The following is an 18,003-nucleotide window of genomic DNA, read 5'->3' as shown; positions in this document are numbered from 1 at the left end:
TACCAACCTCCTGGAGCCTCCTGTCCTGGGCCCTCATCTCAGCACTGCCTTTATCTCTTAAGGAACAACATCAGGGACCACCACCAAATATTTAGCTGCACAAAGTATTTGCAGAAATCATTCATTTACAAAAAGTCTTTGGGGCAACCAAGTTTTCACTTACCAAACTTCTGGTCCACAGTGATGCCCCCTCCCCCTCTCTCTGGGTCAAAGGACAGCACTGTGATCTTGTCTCTGTGCTGCTACCCCAGACACACTCGGCCTTGGGCCCACTCATCACATGTGGTTCACAGAGGCTGTGAGATTGGTGCATTTCCTACTGGCTCAGTGCATGGCACCTTCTAGGTGCTGGACCTAGGGGCCAGTGTTTGTTTTCATGACTGTTCTGTGCTGAGTTGCCCTTCCTTCTAGAATACTGGCCCTCAACAGGGGCTGGTTTTGCCCTCCAGGGGACAGTTGTCAATGTCTAGAGATGTTTTTTGATTGGAGGCAGGAGTGAGCTCTACTGGCATCTAGTGGGTAGAGGCCAGGGATGCTGTTCAACCTCCTACAATACCCAAGACAGTTCCCCACACAAAGAATCGCTGGGTCCCAAAAGTCAATAGTGCAAGGGTAAGAAACCCTGTATTAGAACATAGGTCTATAACCAAGGGGACCCTTGAGTCCTCGAGGCCCTGTAGGATTGCTGGAGCAAACCAGGAGTTCAAGAAAAACTCACCTGTCATCACATTTCTTTCCACAGCTGAGCTCTGTCCGGGAGGCCCAGTTACAGCGGCTGGAGGCTGTGGGCCAGGGAGCAGGGAGCGAGGCCCAGTGCTCAGGATGGCCAGGCAGCAGCCACCGTCCTGGGTCCACACAACCTTCCTCTTCTGCCTGCTCAGCCTCAGCGGGGCCATCGAGATTCCTATGGATCGTGAGTCCTGCGCTGTCCTCTTTTGTTCTCCTGATTTGTGGCAGAGGAATTGGAGGGTAGGGAAGGTCAGGGGAGAGTGCAGACTATTCATAGAAGGTTCGGGACGGGGAAGCAGTGGCTTCTGGATTCAGAGCTGGGTTTCCCTCCGAAGAATCGATGCAGGTGGCCTCATATTTGGGAACCTGAGACCCTGAGTCGCGGCTCCGTCTCTCAGGGCCATGGCTGCGCTGATGGCTTCCTGGAGCCTGTTGAGTGGGACCAGAGCCGGCAGAGTTTGGAAGTCTGAGCGTCCCTGGGGAGTTCTTCTCTCCACACCCCTCCCTCAGCCTTCCGTCGTCTTGACTTACCTATCGAAGTGGAGTTTCCAGGGGCCGAGCGTGGTGGACAGCTCTTATTTGCCTTTCTCATATGTCCAGCTCCTCTTGGCTGAAGTGATGAGGAGGACAGATGGCCTGGGAGGGTTGAGAAGGAGATTACTTTTGCAAAAGACTGTGGCTAAATGAGACATTAGAATAGAGCCCCATTATAATGTCACCGTGGGAGAACCAGGCATGGATTCCTTCTGTTTGTTTTCAACTTTCCCATGGTAAAGTTGAAAAGTAAAATCCATGGCGTCTGTTTACCACGGTGGGGGAATTATTCGGCCATCAGGATCATAAAGTAAAGCATGAAATGCTGATCTAATAGCCATGTCTCCCCCAACCATATCCGGTGTTGCATTCGTAAATGGCCCATTGACTGGCAGCCATGCTCCTTGGCTCTGCATTTAGATGTGTACCACCTTTGCCACAATTCTGACCCTTCTGCCAGAAAGTCTGGGCATCCCAGTGCTATGATGTAGACATACCACCTCTGTCCCCTGTTCCCTGCTTCTAGGAATAGATGGGGCCCACGTGATGCCAGCGTTGACTTGGGCTCTCTCCAGGTGACAGGTGTCTGGGGAGGGGTGAGAGAGTGATATAGCCTCCAAGAAGTCCCCACTGAGCTGTCCAAAACCAGCCCCTGGGGCCTGGAATTAGCACAGCTTAGAGAAGAGTTGCAGGTATCTCTGCTCCCCGCCCCCCACTTCGCCAGTAATAGTTGCTCAGAGGAGTGGGTGCTTCTGGATGGAGAAGGCCAGGAGAGACTCTAAGTTGGACCCCGAGCAAGATGGACAAGGTCCCTACTGCCCTCCCTATGGCCCCAACGTGTGTATGTGTGTACGTGTGTGTGCGCGTGTGCGCTCGCACGCACGTACTTAGGGAGGGAGGGAGGGAGAGGGGAGTTGTAAAGGGGTCTGTTCCCATGGAGACCATCTGCACTGCTGGCTCAAGGATAGTTTCTCATTAACAGTCCCAGGCAGATAGTCTAATAAGAAGCATGATAAGGCCACGTCCTTGGAGGGGAGAGGGGCTGCAGAGGAAATTGCGTTACGAAGGAAGTGGTGAAGGCTCATTTCTCTTCTGCCGCTTCTTCTCACTTACTCACCTGCCACTTTGATCTCTGGGGCTGGTGGGTGAGGGGTTCCTGCAAGGTGAACCTGTAAACAGATGGCTTTGATGTCTGTGTTAGGAATCTGGAGTCCTAAAGCTCAGCCGTGCCCTGGGCAGGACCCCCGCAGTCAGTCTCTCCAGAGCAGCACCTGTGGGCCAGAGAGCTGCCAGGACCCTGAGGAGGGTCTGCAGGACCCCTTCCCATGTGTTCACGGGAACTCAGGTCCCTACTTGCTCAAGGTCACACAGCAAATGGGTGATGGACTCCTGGAAAGAACCCAGGCCTCTTGGATCCCCAGTCTGGCACAACATGCCGCACCCCTACCTCTGGTGATCTGCCCCCTTTTAGCTCCTCTTGGAGCCCCCATTCTTCTCCCTGGAATAGCAGCTGCTGTGTGCTTAATAGGGAGCTAGGAGCTTTCCAGGCATCATCTCCCATGATTGTCACAGCCAATCCATGAAGTAGGTATGATCCTTAGCTGACAGGTTAGAAATCTGAGGAGCAGAGAAACAAAGCTGTTTTCTCCTGCTCATAGTGGCAGGGCCAGTGTTTCTCTGAATGAAGAGGTGAGTCCTTCTGCAGAGCCACTCCCCGTGCCCTGGGCTGTGCACTGCTGCTGCCGCCGCTGGAGCCTGCCTCTCACGTACTGTGCCTCCCTGGTTGCTGCAGGCACAGTGGCCGTGGCGGCGACATCTCCAGACTGAGTCTACAAAAGCTGAATGCAAGACAAGAGCGAGGCAAGCCCTTCAGAGGATACCCAGTTGCCATGGGAAGAAGTCCTCTTCAGCCAGGATTTTCCCTCCCCCTGGGCCCAGGATAGACGCCCCCCAGATTATCTGAGCCCGTCCTTCCATCTCACCCTGGGCTGAGCCCCAGTGGAATGGGCTGGGGAAAGATCAGGCTCTCTCCCCTCCACCCCCAGCTTTATTGAGATATTATTGACATATATGTCAATTTAAGGTGTCCAACTCGATGATTTGATGCACATATACAGTAGGAAAGGGTCACCAGAATAGGGTGAGTTAACACATCCATCTCCTCACATAATTACCTTTTTGTGTGTGTGGTAATAACTTTGAAGATCTCTCATAACAACTTGCAAGTATATAGTACAGTACAGTTAATTGTAGTTGCCATGCTGTACATGAGATCCCCAGAACTTATCCATCTTGTAGCTGAAAGTTTGTGCCCCTTGGCCGGCATCTCCCTACTTCCCCCCCCAACCCCGGCCCCTGGCAACCACCATCCTACTCCCTATTTCTTTCAGTTTGATTTTTTTAGATTCTACACATAAGTGAGAACACACACTATTTGTCTTTCTCTGTCTGACTTATTTTCACTTAGCATAATGACCTCAGGGTCCATCCATGTTGTTGCAAAAGGCAGGAGAGGTATCTGCACCCCCATGTTCATGCAGCATTGCTCACAATAGCCAACGGGAACCACCTCAGATCAGGCACTCGTAACTTTCTCTGTGTGTTGGCTGGAAGGGACTGAGGGGCTCAGGCCAGAGGCTCCCCGGCCCGGTGTGCCGTCCACTCGCTTCCCCTTTGCGAGGGCATCGTCTGTGCCTTGAGGACCAGGGCGCTGCTTCTGCCCTGGGGAGCTTGGGTGCAGCAGGCTTCCTGGAATGGACCCCCTGGGCCAAGGCACAATCCCTCATTGAACACTCGGCCTCCCACTTCCACTGCTCTGCCAGCCGAGTCACATGGAGCCCAACTCTCACCACCCCGAGCAGAACAGCGTGACCTTTGGAAAAAGCAAAGGGTTGCCCCATCCGCCGGAGTGCTTTTGCCAGAAAAGTGAGACTGCTGGCAACTTGCCCCTACGTCTCCCTCCCCACATCAAAGAACTCGGCATTTTTCTCCTAGGAACCCACAGAGGAGGGCGCTGGGGTAGGAGAAACACTTCCTCCTCAGTGTCATCCCGGTATCGAGGCTGCAGGACACCTCAGCAAAGCACACACACACACACACACACACACACACACACACACACTCCATCCTCCAAGGGATGACTGCTTTGGTGGTAGATATCAGAGCCAGGGAAAGAAAAGTGGTTCATGACTAAAGAAACCTTGCAGACTGGGCAGGCATCTGCCTCACCCCCTGCAGAGACCATTGGAAGACTTTTCCTCCCCCTTGGAAGTCAAAAGAGCAAATTGATTCTCCACTTGACATTGTCATCCAGCAACTTCCATAGAAGGAGAAAAGGGCAGGTGGTGTGACATGGGGGGCAGGGGCGTTCCCGGGACTAGATGGGTCGCCTTTGTCCCTAGGCAGGCTGTCCTCGCTGTCTTCTCCCTGTGGTGGCATGTCCTCTGGGTTGATTGTGTCCCTGTAATAAACCCCTTGGTAGCACCATGGTGGCTGCAGATGTCATTACCTCTTTAGGCAAGTAGTTTCTCAGGAGGCCCCCGGCCTGACTTCAGTGTGGGGCTGGGGACAGCGTCCCGAGAGTCTCCCCTCCCCCAAGCTCCGTCCAAAGTGTCAAGGAGAACAGAGTGCCAGGACCCCACCAGACTAGCTCATCTCTCCGGCCAAGGATGGGTTTGCAAAAAGAGCTCTCCACCAGCGGTGGGAGAGCTGATTCTCATTCCTATTCTGCAACAAACTTCCTATGTGATCTTAACTGAGTGACTTCCCTTCCAAGAACCTGAGATTCCCTGGGCAACGTCTAGGGCTGTTTCCGTTGAACTGGCCTTTATATAAAAGAGGCTTGAAGCCCATGTGGGCAAAGCAGATCCTTTGTCAGGCTTTCCATCCAGGGTGAGGCCAGAGCCCTCACATGGATAGGAGGACCCAAGAGACGTGAACTGTGTCTTGAGATGAAGAAACCAGGGGCCTGGGCTGGTTGTCAAAGGAGTGGGTCAGGTGTCAGCCCTGCTGCTCCTGACAATGGTCCCTTCCCCCCACCTCCCCCTCCCTGCCCAGCCCCACTGATTTTCCAGAATTACCTTTCTTGGGCCGTGGCAGGAAAATCATAGATGGGTGAAGATGCTGCAGTGGAGAGCTCCACAGAGCTTGTGTTCAGAAACCACAGATTTCTGCTGTTCCCCTGGACTTTTCTTTTCCTTTTTGTTTCCTGCCAGGGCTGCCCCAGGCACATGGTAAAGCAGATAACATTTCTCTTCAGTGCCCGAACAGGCCACACAACCCTGGCCCAATGAAAGAATTATTGTGAACCTCTCCATAAGCCTTACTCTCAACACTTTCACTTCCTGATAGCATGTGTAGCAGGGCCCTCACCCCTGCTACCCTCCATCTCCCCTCTCTGTCTACCTTCTCTCTCGTGGCTCCTCTTGCATCTCTTAGTCCTGTCTTAACTCTGCCTTCTCCAGGCCACCCCCTCTCTGAGCCCCTAAACTCCTATTGCATATCTCACTGCGGTCAAGTCAGAAAGCTTTGAGGTCACCATGGCTCAGCCTTGCCCCAGGAAGCGATCACTCGGAAAAGGTCAGCTCACAACACTGGCAGTGTCTGACATCCCCACCAGCATGAACTAAGAATGGCATACAGTAATATAATCATGTAATACATATATTGTATAATCGTAAGGGAAAAAGTTATAGCAACTCATGTTCTCTTTTCTGCAGACAAATTTTAGCCAAGCCCTTCTCCCCCCAAAGAGTATACCCTCTAAAACCTCTGAAACCTTGCTGTTCAAAGTGTGGTCCACAGACGACCAGCACCAGCATCACCTGGCTGCTTGTCGTCAAAAATGCAGAAGCTCAGACCCCGCTCAGCCCTACTGAGTCAGAACCTGCATTTTAACCAGACCCCCCTGCAAGGTGATTCTCGTGCTTCTCAAAGTGTGAGAAGCCCAGACCCCAAACCTGCGCACACCTGTACATGAGCACATGCACATCTCAGGTGAGCGCCGGGGAAAATTTGTACCACCCGCCTCTTTACCCTCTTTGTAAAAAGCACAGAAAGGAGTGGTGGGCTCTGCTTCATCCCCAGCGTTTTTCAGAAGCAGAGTTTCCATAGAACAATGTACTTCTGCCATGAGCAGACGACGATAATTCATCCGTCCCTCGAGTTTTCCAAAGGATGGCAAAGGAGGAGACCATGAGGAGAGAAGGTGCTTTCAGGTGTGAAAGAGAAGAAGGTGTAGAGGGAGGAGTGAGACCTGTGGACCTGGCTGGGCCCTCGGGCTTCACCCTGTAGCGGTGGTTCAGATCCACTCCTTCCCTGGCGCCCCCAGCCTCAGCCTCGCACTCTTGGCTAAGGAACCTGCTTTTCTCGGGGGCATCTGGAGATGACAGGCTGCATCTTCGGACCCCAGCCTCTTTTGAGCAACATTGCCACACCTGACGGGAGACATGCCTGGAGGCGTCATCATTTGGTCAGAAGGTGGCCATTCTGCTTGACTGCGCAGTCTGGTCTCCTGGGGGAGGCATCACCTTCTCCGTGAAGCACTTGCCGGGTCCGTCCCCACCCCTGCTTGGCTATTCACGGAGTTCCGCAGCTGGGAGGAGACAGCCCGCACACTGCCCTCCCCGGGCCTGCCTCGCCCTCTCCCTGTATGCTGGGGTGTGAGGCCGCCTGGGCCATCAGTCGCGTCCGACCACAGATAACCGATAACCGTTGTCTTCTTTTCTCCCCCTCACGATGCTAACCCATCGGGAACTAACAGCAAGCATTCAGAATGAGCGTAAGTCCCCTGGGCGCCCATCTGCACTTGTGCCTCTGGGAGTTAGGAGGGCAGCAAGGAGGGGGCGGGGGAAAGGCCGGGGAGGAGATCCCTGGAGAACTCTGGAGTCCGGGACTGGGAGTGAGAGGAGCTGGCTCTTTAGCTGCAGACAGGTAAGTCCCTGGGAGGGCTTCTGGGGACCGAAGCGTCTTTCAGCTCCAGCCTCACCACAGTTTGGCCAACTGTTGATCCTCCAGGGCTCAGAAGGTTCTGGAAATGGCCGCTAGGTTCTGGAAATCGAGCAGCTTCTGGCTCCTTTATTCATTCAACAAACGTTTGTCGAGAACTGTTGTACGCTAGGCATTGTACTAAGCACTGGAGTACCGGCATGAGTAAAACAAAAGCCTGGCCTTCAGTCTCTCACAAAGATATTATGAGATCTTAAAGGGATTCTTCTTATGCTTAGTCCGTGACACACACCCCCTTTCCTGCAGCCCCGTTTAAGGAGCTGGGTCTCTAGAATGGGGCACTCACTGTTCCCCCCCCCGCTTGCCTGCCTGTCTGTGTGGCTCCTGAAGCTCTTCATTTCAGCCGCTCCCCAAGGGCAGGTCCCTGCAGCCCTGACTGCCTACTGTGTGTGCTGTTGCAGTGTCCCAGCCCCCAACCATCACCAAGCAGTCGGTGAAGGACCACATCGTGGATCCCCGTGATAACATCTTGATTGAGTGTGAAGCAAAAGGGAACCCTCCCCCCAGGTGAGTGTTCTGGCAGGTAAATCCAAGCTGGGTGGAGGGAAAGGGGCCTGCGAAGAGGGCATTTAAACCGTCCCCTTCCCCCTGGGTCTGATGATAGTTGAAGCAGCTGAGAAATTAAATGTATCCGTTCAAAAAATGTCCGTTAGGCACCCACAAGGTAGAAGGTACAATTTGGAGAGCCAGGGAATTTAGCTGATGGGGACACTGGGGGCGAGAAGACTTAACCGGCTTAAGTTCACACCGAAAAAGCCAGGACTAGGTATGAAGTTTTCCGACTTTGAGTAAAACATTTTTCCCACTGCCTGTGTTCCCAGCATCCACCCCATGCTTAGGTTCTAGGAAGTTCCTCTTCAAGCTAACTTGAGTCTTTCATCCTGAGCTCGTCTCTGCTTACTTATGTGCACATCAGGACCACATGAGATGTCAGCAGACACGAGCTGCAAGCCTGCTGTGCCAGGCTCTGTGTTAGATGTTCCTCACACCGTCTGTTCAACCGCCTCACTGCCCTTTGGGGAAGGACTCATGTCCTGGTGAAGAGGCAGTAAAATGGAGGCACAGAGATGTGAAGTACCTAATCCCAGGCCTCTGACTGCCCAGGCCAGGTTCGTTTCTACCAAGCGATAAGGACGCGCTACGCGTCCACCATCTTCTAAACAGCATCCACAGGCTGGCGCTTTCAGGAGCCTCATGCTGGATTCAGACCCAGACGTGACAGGCCCCCACGTAGAGTGTGTGTGTCAGCAGGAGAAACGAGGCGAGTGGAGCCTGCCTCAGGTGTGTGGCATTCTGCTTCTGCCTCCCTCCCCGGGTGTGCCTGAGATGGTCTGGCCCAGAGCTGTGAGCCCGGGAGCAAGCAGGGCCTCTCTTGCCCATGACGGGAGAAGCAGGAGTCACCCTGAAAAGTCAGGCAGGGCACTGGTGACCTTGCTTCTGAGGTTTGGTCTTTCTTCCACGGTCCTTTGCAGGGACGATGACTCTGAGACACTGAGCAGCCACTATTGCTCCTGCTTCTTTTACTTATGTCCTGGGCAGCTGCAGACACACGTCCCCCCAGGAGAAGCAGAGGGGTGTTCTAGTCTCTCCGCCCCGGGGCTCAGTTTTAGTAAGGCTGCCCTTTCTTTCAAAATTGCTCCTCCCGAAATGTACAGCCACCGTTTTATAACCTACATCCACTGAGCGGCGGCATAGATAACCTGGGCCATTTCGATGATCAGATAAAGACACAGGAGGAGCAGGGCTGGCTCCCTGATGTGTTCGGGTCCGGGTGGAATAAGAATTTGGGTTTGCATTCCTAGTCGGAGGTTGGGAATGCTTGGGGGTGGAAGTAGCAGCTGACTCTGGATTTTAAAAAATCAAAATTGCTGCCTACTCCTCTAAAGGGCACAATCCCCCAGGGGCTACTTGGTATCTATCACTTAGAGCCATGACTCCCAGCCTGGGTTGGGTAAAACTACTGATGTCAGGGACCTGCCCCAGAGGTTCAGCTGGGTGGGACCCGGGTCCCGGCATTTTATCAGGCATCCTAGCAGGTCCTGCTAACTCGGCCCGGGCTGGGACCCACTGGTCTGGAGGAGCAGTTATGGGCCTGAGTCAGGGTCTAGGGCCCCGAGATTCTGACCTGGAGCTCGGAGCCCGGAGCCCACCCTGCTGCTCTTTGTTGTCCCTGACACCCCCCTCCAACCCACCCCCTTCATTGTCCGCAGCTTCCACTGGACTCGCAACAGTAGGTTCTTCAACATCGCCAAGGACCCCCGGGTGTCGATGAGGAGGAGGTCTGGTACCCTGGTGATCGACTTCCGCAGCGGCGGGCGGCCAGAGGAGTATGAGGGAGAATACCAGTGCTTTGCCCGCAACAAGTTTGGCACGGCCCTGTCCAATAGGATCCGCCTGCAGGTGTCCAGTGAGTGCATGGGGCGGGCCCAGGACGCCCTGCTTCTGGGTCAGTGGAGGGCAGGGCATGGAGGGTCATTCCAGAAGGGTTGCCCCACCCTTGTCCTGCAGGTACCTTGGTGCCCCACGTGTCCTGCTTGCTTGTCTGCCTCTGAGCAGGGGTTCACCTCCCCCAACTCAAAAAAGATTCCTTGGAAATGAAGTTTCCAAACCGGTCGTGAACAACTTCACTGGCCACTCCGGGCACAGGGCGGGGAAGGAGAAGAGCCTTTAAAGATGTGCATCCATTCAGTCAGATGAAATAGGCCTCTCCCGCCTCTCAAGGGCTGCGCCTCGCTTGGACTCACAGGCCCCGTTCCTCTCTCATGCCTCCCTTGTTCTCCCATTTCCTCCTCTCTTTGCCCTCCTTGCGTGCCAGCCTCTAATCCTGCTCCTTGCCCCAGCCCAGCCATCACCCTCATCGCATCCTCCTTTGTCTGTTTCTCCCTAGAATCTCCTCTGTGGCCCAAGGAGAACCTAGACCCTGTCGTTGTTCAAGAAGGTGCTCCCTTGACGCTCCAGTGCAACCCCCCACCCGGACTTCCGTCCCCAGTCATCTTCTGGATGAGCAGCTGTAAGTCTTGGGGGCCTGGTGTTTTATTTCTCTTTTAATCTTAGGGAGTGTTAAATGGGGAGGGGTCTTCCCAAGGCTAGACGACCTTGACTTGTGAGAAGCAGATAGAAGGTGGCCATGTGGCACAGAACACTGGCTCTGCAGAGAGAGGTTGCTAGGGCTCACTTTTTAGCCTTGGTGCTATTAGCTGTGTGATCTTGAGCAAGCTGCTTAACATCTCTGGGCCTCAGTTTCCTCCCCTGGAAGAAATAGGGCTGGTCATCGTACTTATCTAATAGAATTATTGTAAGGATAAATGAGTTAATACATCCAAAGTGCTTAGAACAGGGCCAGACACACAATAAGTGCTCAGTAATACTTGTGAGGATGAAGAAGAGGAAGAGCAAAAGGAAGGGGGCGGAGGAGAAACTGGTTTTCAGTCGGCCCGTTGAAGGCAGGTTGAAACCAAGCCTCCTCTTTCAGTCTTTGGTGCATCTGGCTTTACTCCGATTCACTCTTCTTGTAGGACAGAAGCGGGATTCAGGAATGAAACTTCTGATAAAGGAGTGATGGGGAGACAGGATGTTTGGAGTCGGGGACAGAGTACATCATTCAGAGCTTGTCCTGGCTCAGTTTTGGACAGAGGCTCACTTAACTGCTCTGGACCGATGTTTATTCCCGTGTTTTCAGTCAGATAAAGGGAGGGGACATTATGAAGATGGATAGAAGACTGCTATCTATCTGAGCATCACCCTGGCTTCCTTCCTCCCTCCCTTCCTGAATACCTCCCATCCCCTCCTTCCCCTCCTCCTTCCCTATCTATCCATCCTTTCATCAATCTATAGATACTCCTCCCTATCACCCATCATTCTCTCCATCCCTGAATTCTTTTTTTTTTTTTTTAATATTTTATTTATTCATTTATTTATTTGGCTGCCCCGGCTCTTAGTTGCGGCACGTGGGATCTTCTTTGCCACGTGCGGGATCTTCCTTGCGGCACGCGAACTCTTGGTTGCGGCATGTGGGCTCTAGTTTCCTGACCAGGGATCGAACCTGGGTCCCCTGCACCGGGAGTGTGGAGTCCTAGCCTCTGGACCACCAGGGAAGTCCCCATCTCTGAATTCTTATTAGCCTGCTTCCGAAAGAGGCTGCTTTTTCAGTTGTTTTGCGAGGTGAGGATGGCTTTGTGCTCAATCATTGTCCCTGCCTTGCCTCATCACCGTGAGTATATGTGGGCCACAGGCCGGAGGGTTGGTTTGTTAGCTAACAGTTCAGACCCTCCTCTCATCCCCTGCATCACACCAAGTTGTGTCCATGCTACCTCCTGAGCAAATCTCATGGCCCTCCTCTTTCCATCCTCTCTAGCATCTACCCAGCACAGGCCACCGTCAGCTTTTCCCTGGGTTAGAGTAATCATCCGTACCTGGCCTCCCCTGTCTTTCTAAAAATGTAAAACTGATTCATTCATGCCCAGAGTCCTTCACTGCCTCCTCATCACTTCCCATAAAGTCCAGACTCCTTTCCCTGGCACACAGCTCCTGATATGGTCCCCTCTGACTCTCCAGCCCTTCCCCTACCCCCTGCCTCTCCCCACCCCCACTCCCCTGCTCAGGCTGTGGATTCTTACCTTTAGCACACGCTGTTCCTGCTGCTTAGCAACCACTTAGGTCCTTTCTCTTCTGCCTGGTAAATGTCATGCAGCCTGCAAGTGTCAGCTCAAACCCCAGAATGGACTGGGTGCTCCTTCTCTCAGCTCAACCCCTTCTTATCTGGGGCTTCCCACGCACCACACTGCATTGCATTTATCTGCTGTCTCTTCTGCTAGACCGAAGGTGCTTTGAGGGTACGAACTGTCTTTCTTATTTGTCTCTCAACAGTGCCTAGCACAGTGCCTGACGCCTACAGTAAATCTTTGGTAAATGAATTGAAAAGCTCACCAGCCCATCATTGGAAAGTTGGCATCATTAATCTTTAAGAAATGCTTTAAGAAATGGTGACTTAAAAAAAAAAAAAGAAATGGTGACTTGATAGATAAACAACAAGGTCCTACTGTATAGCACAGGGAACTATATTCAATACCTTATAATAACCTATAACGGAAAAAGAATCTGACAAAGTATTTATATGTATATATATATATATATATACATATAAATAAACTGAATCACTTTGCTGTATACCTGAAAGTAGCACAATATTGTAACATAAATAAATAAATAAAATAGAACCACTTTTCAAGAGAAAAAAAAAAAGAAATGGTGACTTGAGAGACAATCATCAGGGATAAGAAGGAGATACCTATGAGTAGTCAGCCTTATTCAGTATATTTTTATAAATCTAACAGCCTAGAAAGCTGATCATTTGAGTTTACAGATGCAGTGCTTGAAAGAAATGTAGATTATGTTGTCAGCATTCTCGACCACTCCTATGATGTCATTCATTCTAAAAAGCACACATTTTCGTATTTCAACATCTCTAAAATTGGAAGGTGTCCTAAAATTGTTGGTATGCATCATTGATTGGTATACATCTTACAATTATAATGGGTGGTGCTTTTTTCTTTCTTGGGGATGAGTAGACGTTTAAAAAATAAAACAGGTGAACTTGACTCCCAGTTTGGAGAGCATCTGTGAAGGATTGTGTTTCCTCCCTCTGGCCTCGGAGCCAGTCAGATCTCTTGTGGCACGAACAGGAGATAGAAAAGCATGGTCGCGGAGCATATGAGCGTGGTAGGCAGGCAGGTCTGAATCGAAATCCTACTCCCCTCTCACTGCTTTTGTGACCCAGATCATGTTAAATCCTCTGCTTTCTTTTCCTTAAAATGGGAATAAGCCCTGCCTCAGAGCTGAAAGGATTAAATCAAATACTGTCAAGCTCCCGGCCCCCACCTGGCCCTCTGTAGGTGCTCAACTGCCAGAACTATGATGATTTTTATGACGGTTATCGTTACTGCTAACGTCCCACTGTACCTCTGCTTTCTTGTAGCCATGGAGCCCATCACCCAAGACAAACGTGTCTCCCAGGGCCATAACGGAGACCTGTATTTCTCTAATGTGATGCTGCAGGACATGCAGACGGACTACAGCTGCAATGCCCGCTTCCACTTCACCCACACCATCCAGCAGAAGAACCCATTCAACCTCAAAGTCCTTACCAGTAAGTGCAGGCCCCTGCCCGGGGCTGGGAGCTGGGGGCCGGGAGGCAGCAGCCCGCTGAGCCCAAGCGGCCCCTGGCACCTGGGTCTGGGAAGAGCCTTGTCCCCAATCTTGACCTAGAAATCCTTGCAGCTCATTGTGCCTGGGTGGCTTCAGCTGCTCTTCAGCCACGTGTCTTGATTCTGGAGCCTTGAGTTAAACTTGGTCCTACTCCACACCAGCGCTTCTCAAATTTTGGTGGAATCAGAATCACCTGGCAGACTTGGCCCCCGTACCTAAGCCTATAGCCCTCTCCTGCCTGGCAGTCCGGGGCCTCTTTGGTCTACATTAGTTCTCCAGGTGTTTTGGGACACACCACAGTTTGATAAGCACTACTATAAGTGGTCATCCACCATCGCTCTCATGCAGCCAGCTTGATTATTTCTAGTTCTTGTTTGGTTATCTTTATTGCTAGCATAAAGCAATAGTTTGGAATATCCGAATTAGTGAGTACAGCAAAATGAATTGTGTTTGATTCTGTAATAAGTATATGCTGGACCACGTGGAGTCGCTGTGTTTAAAAGTTGCAGGTTTATCTTTTAGTTTTATTTGTTTTCATTTTAATTCCCTGATTCTGTTTGGCTGGTACCAGAGTGAATCTGCATTTCCTGACCCATTTTAGCATTGTGACCCTCCACCAGGAGAGAAAGAAGACAGTCAGGTCGGAGAGACACTTTTTTTGCCAGGTGCCAGCCGGCCTGGAGCTTTGGCTGCAAAGTCCTCAGCCTGCTCAGGACATTGAAAGTGGCTGTGTTGGTTTATACCATGGATTTGTAACTTGCCTTCTGTAGAAAAGCCCCCCAAAGACCTTCGTCTGTCTGACACAGCTATGAGTGTTGTTTTCAATGCCACGGGCAGAGGCAGTTGTGGGGGAGGCCGGGCAGAGGGCCCCACGTGGGTGCTGGCAGTTTCCACAGGTCAAAGGAAAGAGGCTGAGCCCTGGCTCCCCGGAGCGCCCCCCGGAAGTGGGTGGGTGGTTGACGATGCCACCTGGGTGGGTGCAGGAGGCGGGGGAGAGGGGCAGGTGAGCTCGCCCCTTGGTCAGAACAGGTGGGCTCTTCTCTCGCCACCAGTCCCTGCCGGTGATGGGAACCCCTGGTGCTGAGAGTCAGCCCTGCCCCACACTCCGTCTCCACCGCAGCACAGAGGGGGACCCACAAGAAGCAGCGGCCCTCCTGTTCCCCTTCTCCTGTTGTGGGCCTTTTCTTTCTTCCTTTCTCTTCATGTTCTTCCCTTTTCTTTTTCACTTCCTTCTTCACTGTTTCGCCTCCTTCTTTCTTTCTCTCTTCTTTTCCCCTCCCATCTTTCTCTCTTTGAACCCCGTTTCACCCTCCTCTAATTCTCCCCCTCCTGCCTGTACAGCTCCCCACACACTGCTCTGAGTTGCCCGTGCTCTGGTAGCCAACACGATGGCCAGCAACCCAGGGACAAGCCCCCCTTGTTCCTGGCAGGGTCGCCCAGCTCCGATCCACTTGCTACCTGTTCCCTGGTTTTCTTATTCTGGACCCAGGCCCAGAGAGGACCCCTGCAAAGAAAGTTGGGTTGTCTGAGGTGTCGCCTCAGTGCAGGGGCGGTCGCCTGCCAGCTGGCTGAGCTGGGGAGGACAGTGTGGTCTGCCCAGGACCTCAGAGGGGCCTCCGGAGCCAGGACAGAGCAGGCAGCCTTGGGCGGTGGGAGAGACAGGAATATCAAGAGCAAGATGCTCCCTGGATAGCCTTCAGTGCCATCACCTTGAAATCTGCCTGCTGTTTGGGGACTGAGTCAGGTGACCATCCGCAGTCCTGAGCAGAGGCCCCCACTGTTAGACGGGGTAGAAGCAGGGAGATAGAGTTGGGGAAGAGCCTTCCTCAGTAGAATTAAGCAGCTGGAGATTTCAACAACATTTACAAGTTGAACTTTCCAGAAACATCCTTTTCCCTACCAGAGGAGGTAAGGGATGTTTGTTTCTGCTTCATTTCTGGGTCCCCTACTCCACTGAAATCGCTTTCCCCCAAATGCTGAGAAACCCCCTGGGTGATGGGAACAGAACCCTGTCGGCTTCCTGGAGTTCTCCCAAGGGCAGCTTTGGCTGGGAGCAAGTTCTGGGCATCCGAGCCAGCCCAGAATTGGGCACAGTTGCTTAAAATAACTCAGTTGTGCTCTCTCTGCTTTCCTGCCTGGAAAGGACACAAGCTTTTTCTTGTACCTTCAGAACCAGGTCTGGGGGTGGGAGACAAAACAGACAAGTTGGGACAGCTTCAAAGACTGTTCTCACCAGGGGTTTCTTTCACAGTCTGCCCATTGGGGAAGAAATACATCTCATCACAGCCCAGTTTTTATTACCTGCATTAAAGGAAAGAGAGAAAGGGATCTAATACCAAATACTGGGCAATATAAAATCATTTTAAAATTTTGTTTTGGGATGCAGTCAAAGACAAACAGTGAAGTCGGAGTAACAAAGAGATGCCTGTCCCACTTCGTCCACACCACACAGGCACCGGGCGCCTCCTGGGGACGAGAGGCAGCCGTGGCGAGGGAGGAGGGGTGGCCCTGAGGTGGACAGTGGAGCGCTAACCCTGCTTCCTTCTAATGTCTGTCGTCTCAGGGACCTTCTTAAAGGAGTCAGAGAGTCTCCCTAAATCCCTCAGATGTGCTCCAGAATTCACAAACCAAGAGGTCAATCCTGAGCTTGGTCACTTCTGTTTCACCTGGTGGCACTGGGACATGAAGCAAGGGCCCTTTCACCTGTGTGTGCCCTGTCCTCCCCAGGAGGGGAACGTTACCACCCAAGGCCAGTTGCTGGCCCTCCTGCCCCTTTGCCACCCTGTCTCTTCTTTCCACTGCAGATCAGTTCCCACCTTTAGCTCCAGATAAACCCAAGCCAACCTCCCAAACACAGGCTAGGTCTTTTACAACTCGCTCCATTTTAAAGGATGGTTCGGAATAATGAAACTCCTTCTAGCAGGTGTTAAGCAAATTTGGGATGCAGCGCGCAGTGCGGGTCCCAGAAAAGAGCTCGCGTTGCCTCCCTGGCATGAGTTGTAACAGGATTTGATCTGTCTTCAAATATGCAAATGTTCTGGCAGCACCTCTCCCCCCTCAGGCAGTTGGGCTGGGTCCAGGCTTCTCAGGGCCGTCTGCTTGGCTTCCAGTCGGCTGTTCCACTCCCCACCCCCTGTTGGTACCGTCAAAACTTGAACCCAGTAGCTGGAAGGGGACAGTGACAGGAGAATGAAAATCTACTTAAGGATGTTGGCATGATTGTGCCCTACTCCAGAATGTCTTTTTCACTGAGGATGAAATGCCCATAGGTTTTCATTACCTAACAATGGAGCCCACTGATCTTGTTCCTTAAGGAATGGCTTCATCCCAAGCTAGTCTAGAGAGCTCTGAACCTCCATCTTAGTCAGCAGGCCTTTCCCTGTTCTAAGTGTAGAACTCACAGCTCACACTCTCTCCCCTGGCCCAGCCTGCCTTTCTGATCCTAAAATCTGAACCTCGGCCTGGCTGTCCCCACCTCCCTGGACCACTCCTCACCTCCTCAGAAGGAGGCCTTTCTGCCAACAGACACATCTTGGAGACCAGGGCGGTGCCCACCTGGACAGGTTGGGGAGTGTTTGTCGCTGGTCAGCACATGATTGCTGGGCACTGCCAAGGGTCTCTGTGTCCCACTCTGTTGATGGTCTGTTTCTCTCTGTCTTCTCCCCTCATTTACCTCCCACCCCTTGCAAGTTAACTTCTGCTCAGGTAGGGTTTTGCTCTTGCCCCAGGGCTCACTAACACTCCTTTCTCTTCAGCGACCCCAGGAGCTGGCCTGATCCAGAGTCCTGGGAACTGAGGATTTTGGTGGGAAAGAGTTGTTCCAATTGCTACCGGGATACCACTAATTCTTATCTCATTTGTTTGAAAATCTAGTAGGACCAAGCCATTAAAGGTCAAGCCTAATTTCTTTATTAAAAAAGAAACATTATTGCCTTCTTTTGCAGGATTTAACCTTTTCTTCCCTTTCGGGGGCTGTTTTGTGTTGCTTGTTCTTCACCAAGCATATTTCCTTTCCAAATATGCTGTGTGTTTCCTTTGCAAAAGACCACTGGTGCTCCCTGGTTGTTTTGTGGCTTTGCATTTCTGTTGTTCTCTCCCGTTTATGCCTCCATGACCTCTCCGTGGTCCCTGTTTGCTCACCCTCTTTTGTTTATTGCAGACCACCCCTATAATGACTCGTCCTTAAGAAACCACCCTGACATGTACAGTGGTGAGTCGCCGTGGTAACCTTGGGAGTAACCTTGCCGGTCCTAACCCCAGTTTGCCTAACTTGACTGATACCATGCCATTAACTCATGCTGGGTGCCAAGTCTGACAGTTGGCCAGGTCAGGATACCAAGGCGCCATCTCCAGAGCGCTGCTCACGGGGAGGAAGGTGGCCAGCGTGGGAGGGGAGGTGCGATCTCTTCAAATGTGCCAGCCCCCAGTCTGTGTTCTGGACAAGTTGGTCAAGCCAGGGTAGGACTTCAAAAGAGCTTCTTGGAGGGTTCAGTAGAAACTTAGGAATCAGTGGTGGGTGGATGGAGAATA

General features: G+C 52.1%; 1 protein-coding gene across 6 annotated transcripts in view; it reads left to right on the top strand.

The window, feature by feature from the left end:
* The first annotated feature begins 822 nt into the window (after positions 1–822).
* Positions 823–18,003, top strand: part of NFASC (neurofascin) — a 69,598-nt gene continuing 52,417 nt past the window's right edge. For 3 of the 6 annotated variants that reach the window (XM_028488084.1, XM_007130817.3, XM_007130818.3), the window contains exons 1-6: positions 823–913; positions 7,671–7,776; positions 9,480–9,676; positions 10,157–10,279; positions 13,244–13,414; positions 17,633–17,683. In XM_028488084.1, coding sequence (XP_028343885.1) covers positions 823–913; positions 7,671–7,776; positions 9,480–9,676; positions 10,157–10,279; positions 13,244–13,414; positions 17,633–17,683 — 739 coding nt within the window. Of the gene's footprint in view, positions 914–7,024; positions 7,043–7,670; positions 7,777–9,479; positions 9,677–10,156; positions 10,280–13,243; positions 13,415–17,632; positions 17,684–18,003 lie in introns of all 6 variants that reach the window. The other 3 variants (XM_007130815.3, XM_055083932.1, XM_024133824.2) reach the window with 2 other exon arrangements.

The sequence above is a fragment of the Physeter macrocephalus genome, chromosome 4, assembly GCF_002837175.3.
Source record: "Physeter macrocephalus isolate SW-GA chromosome 4, ASM283717v5, whole genome shotgun sequence".
Taxonomy (NCBI): domain Eukaryota; kingdom Metazoa; phylum Chordata; class Mammalia; order Artiodactyla; family Physeteridae; genus Physeter; species Physeter macrocephalus.
Note: the sequence above shows the minus strand (reverse complement) of the source record. Positions and strands in the feature narration are given on the sequence as shown.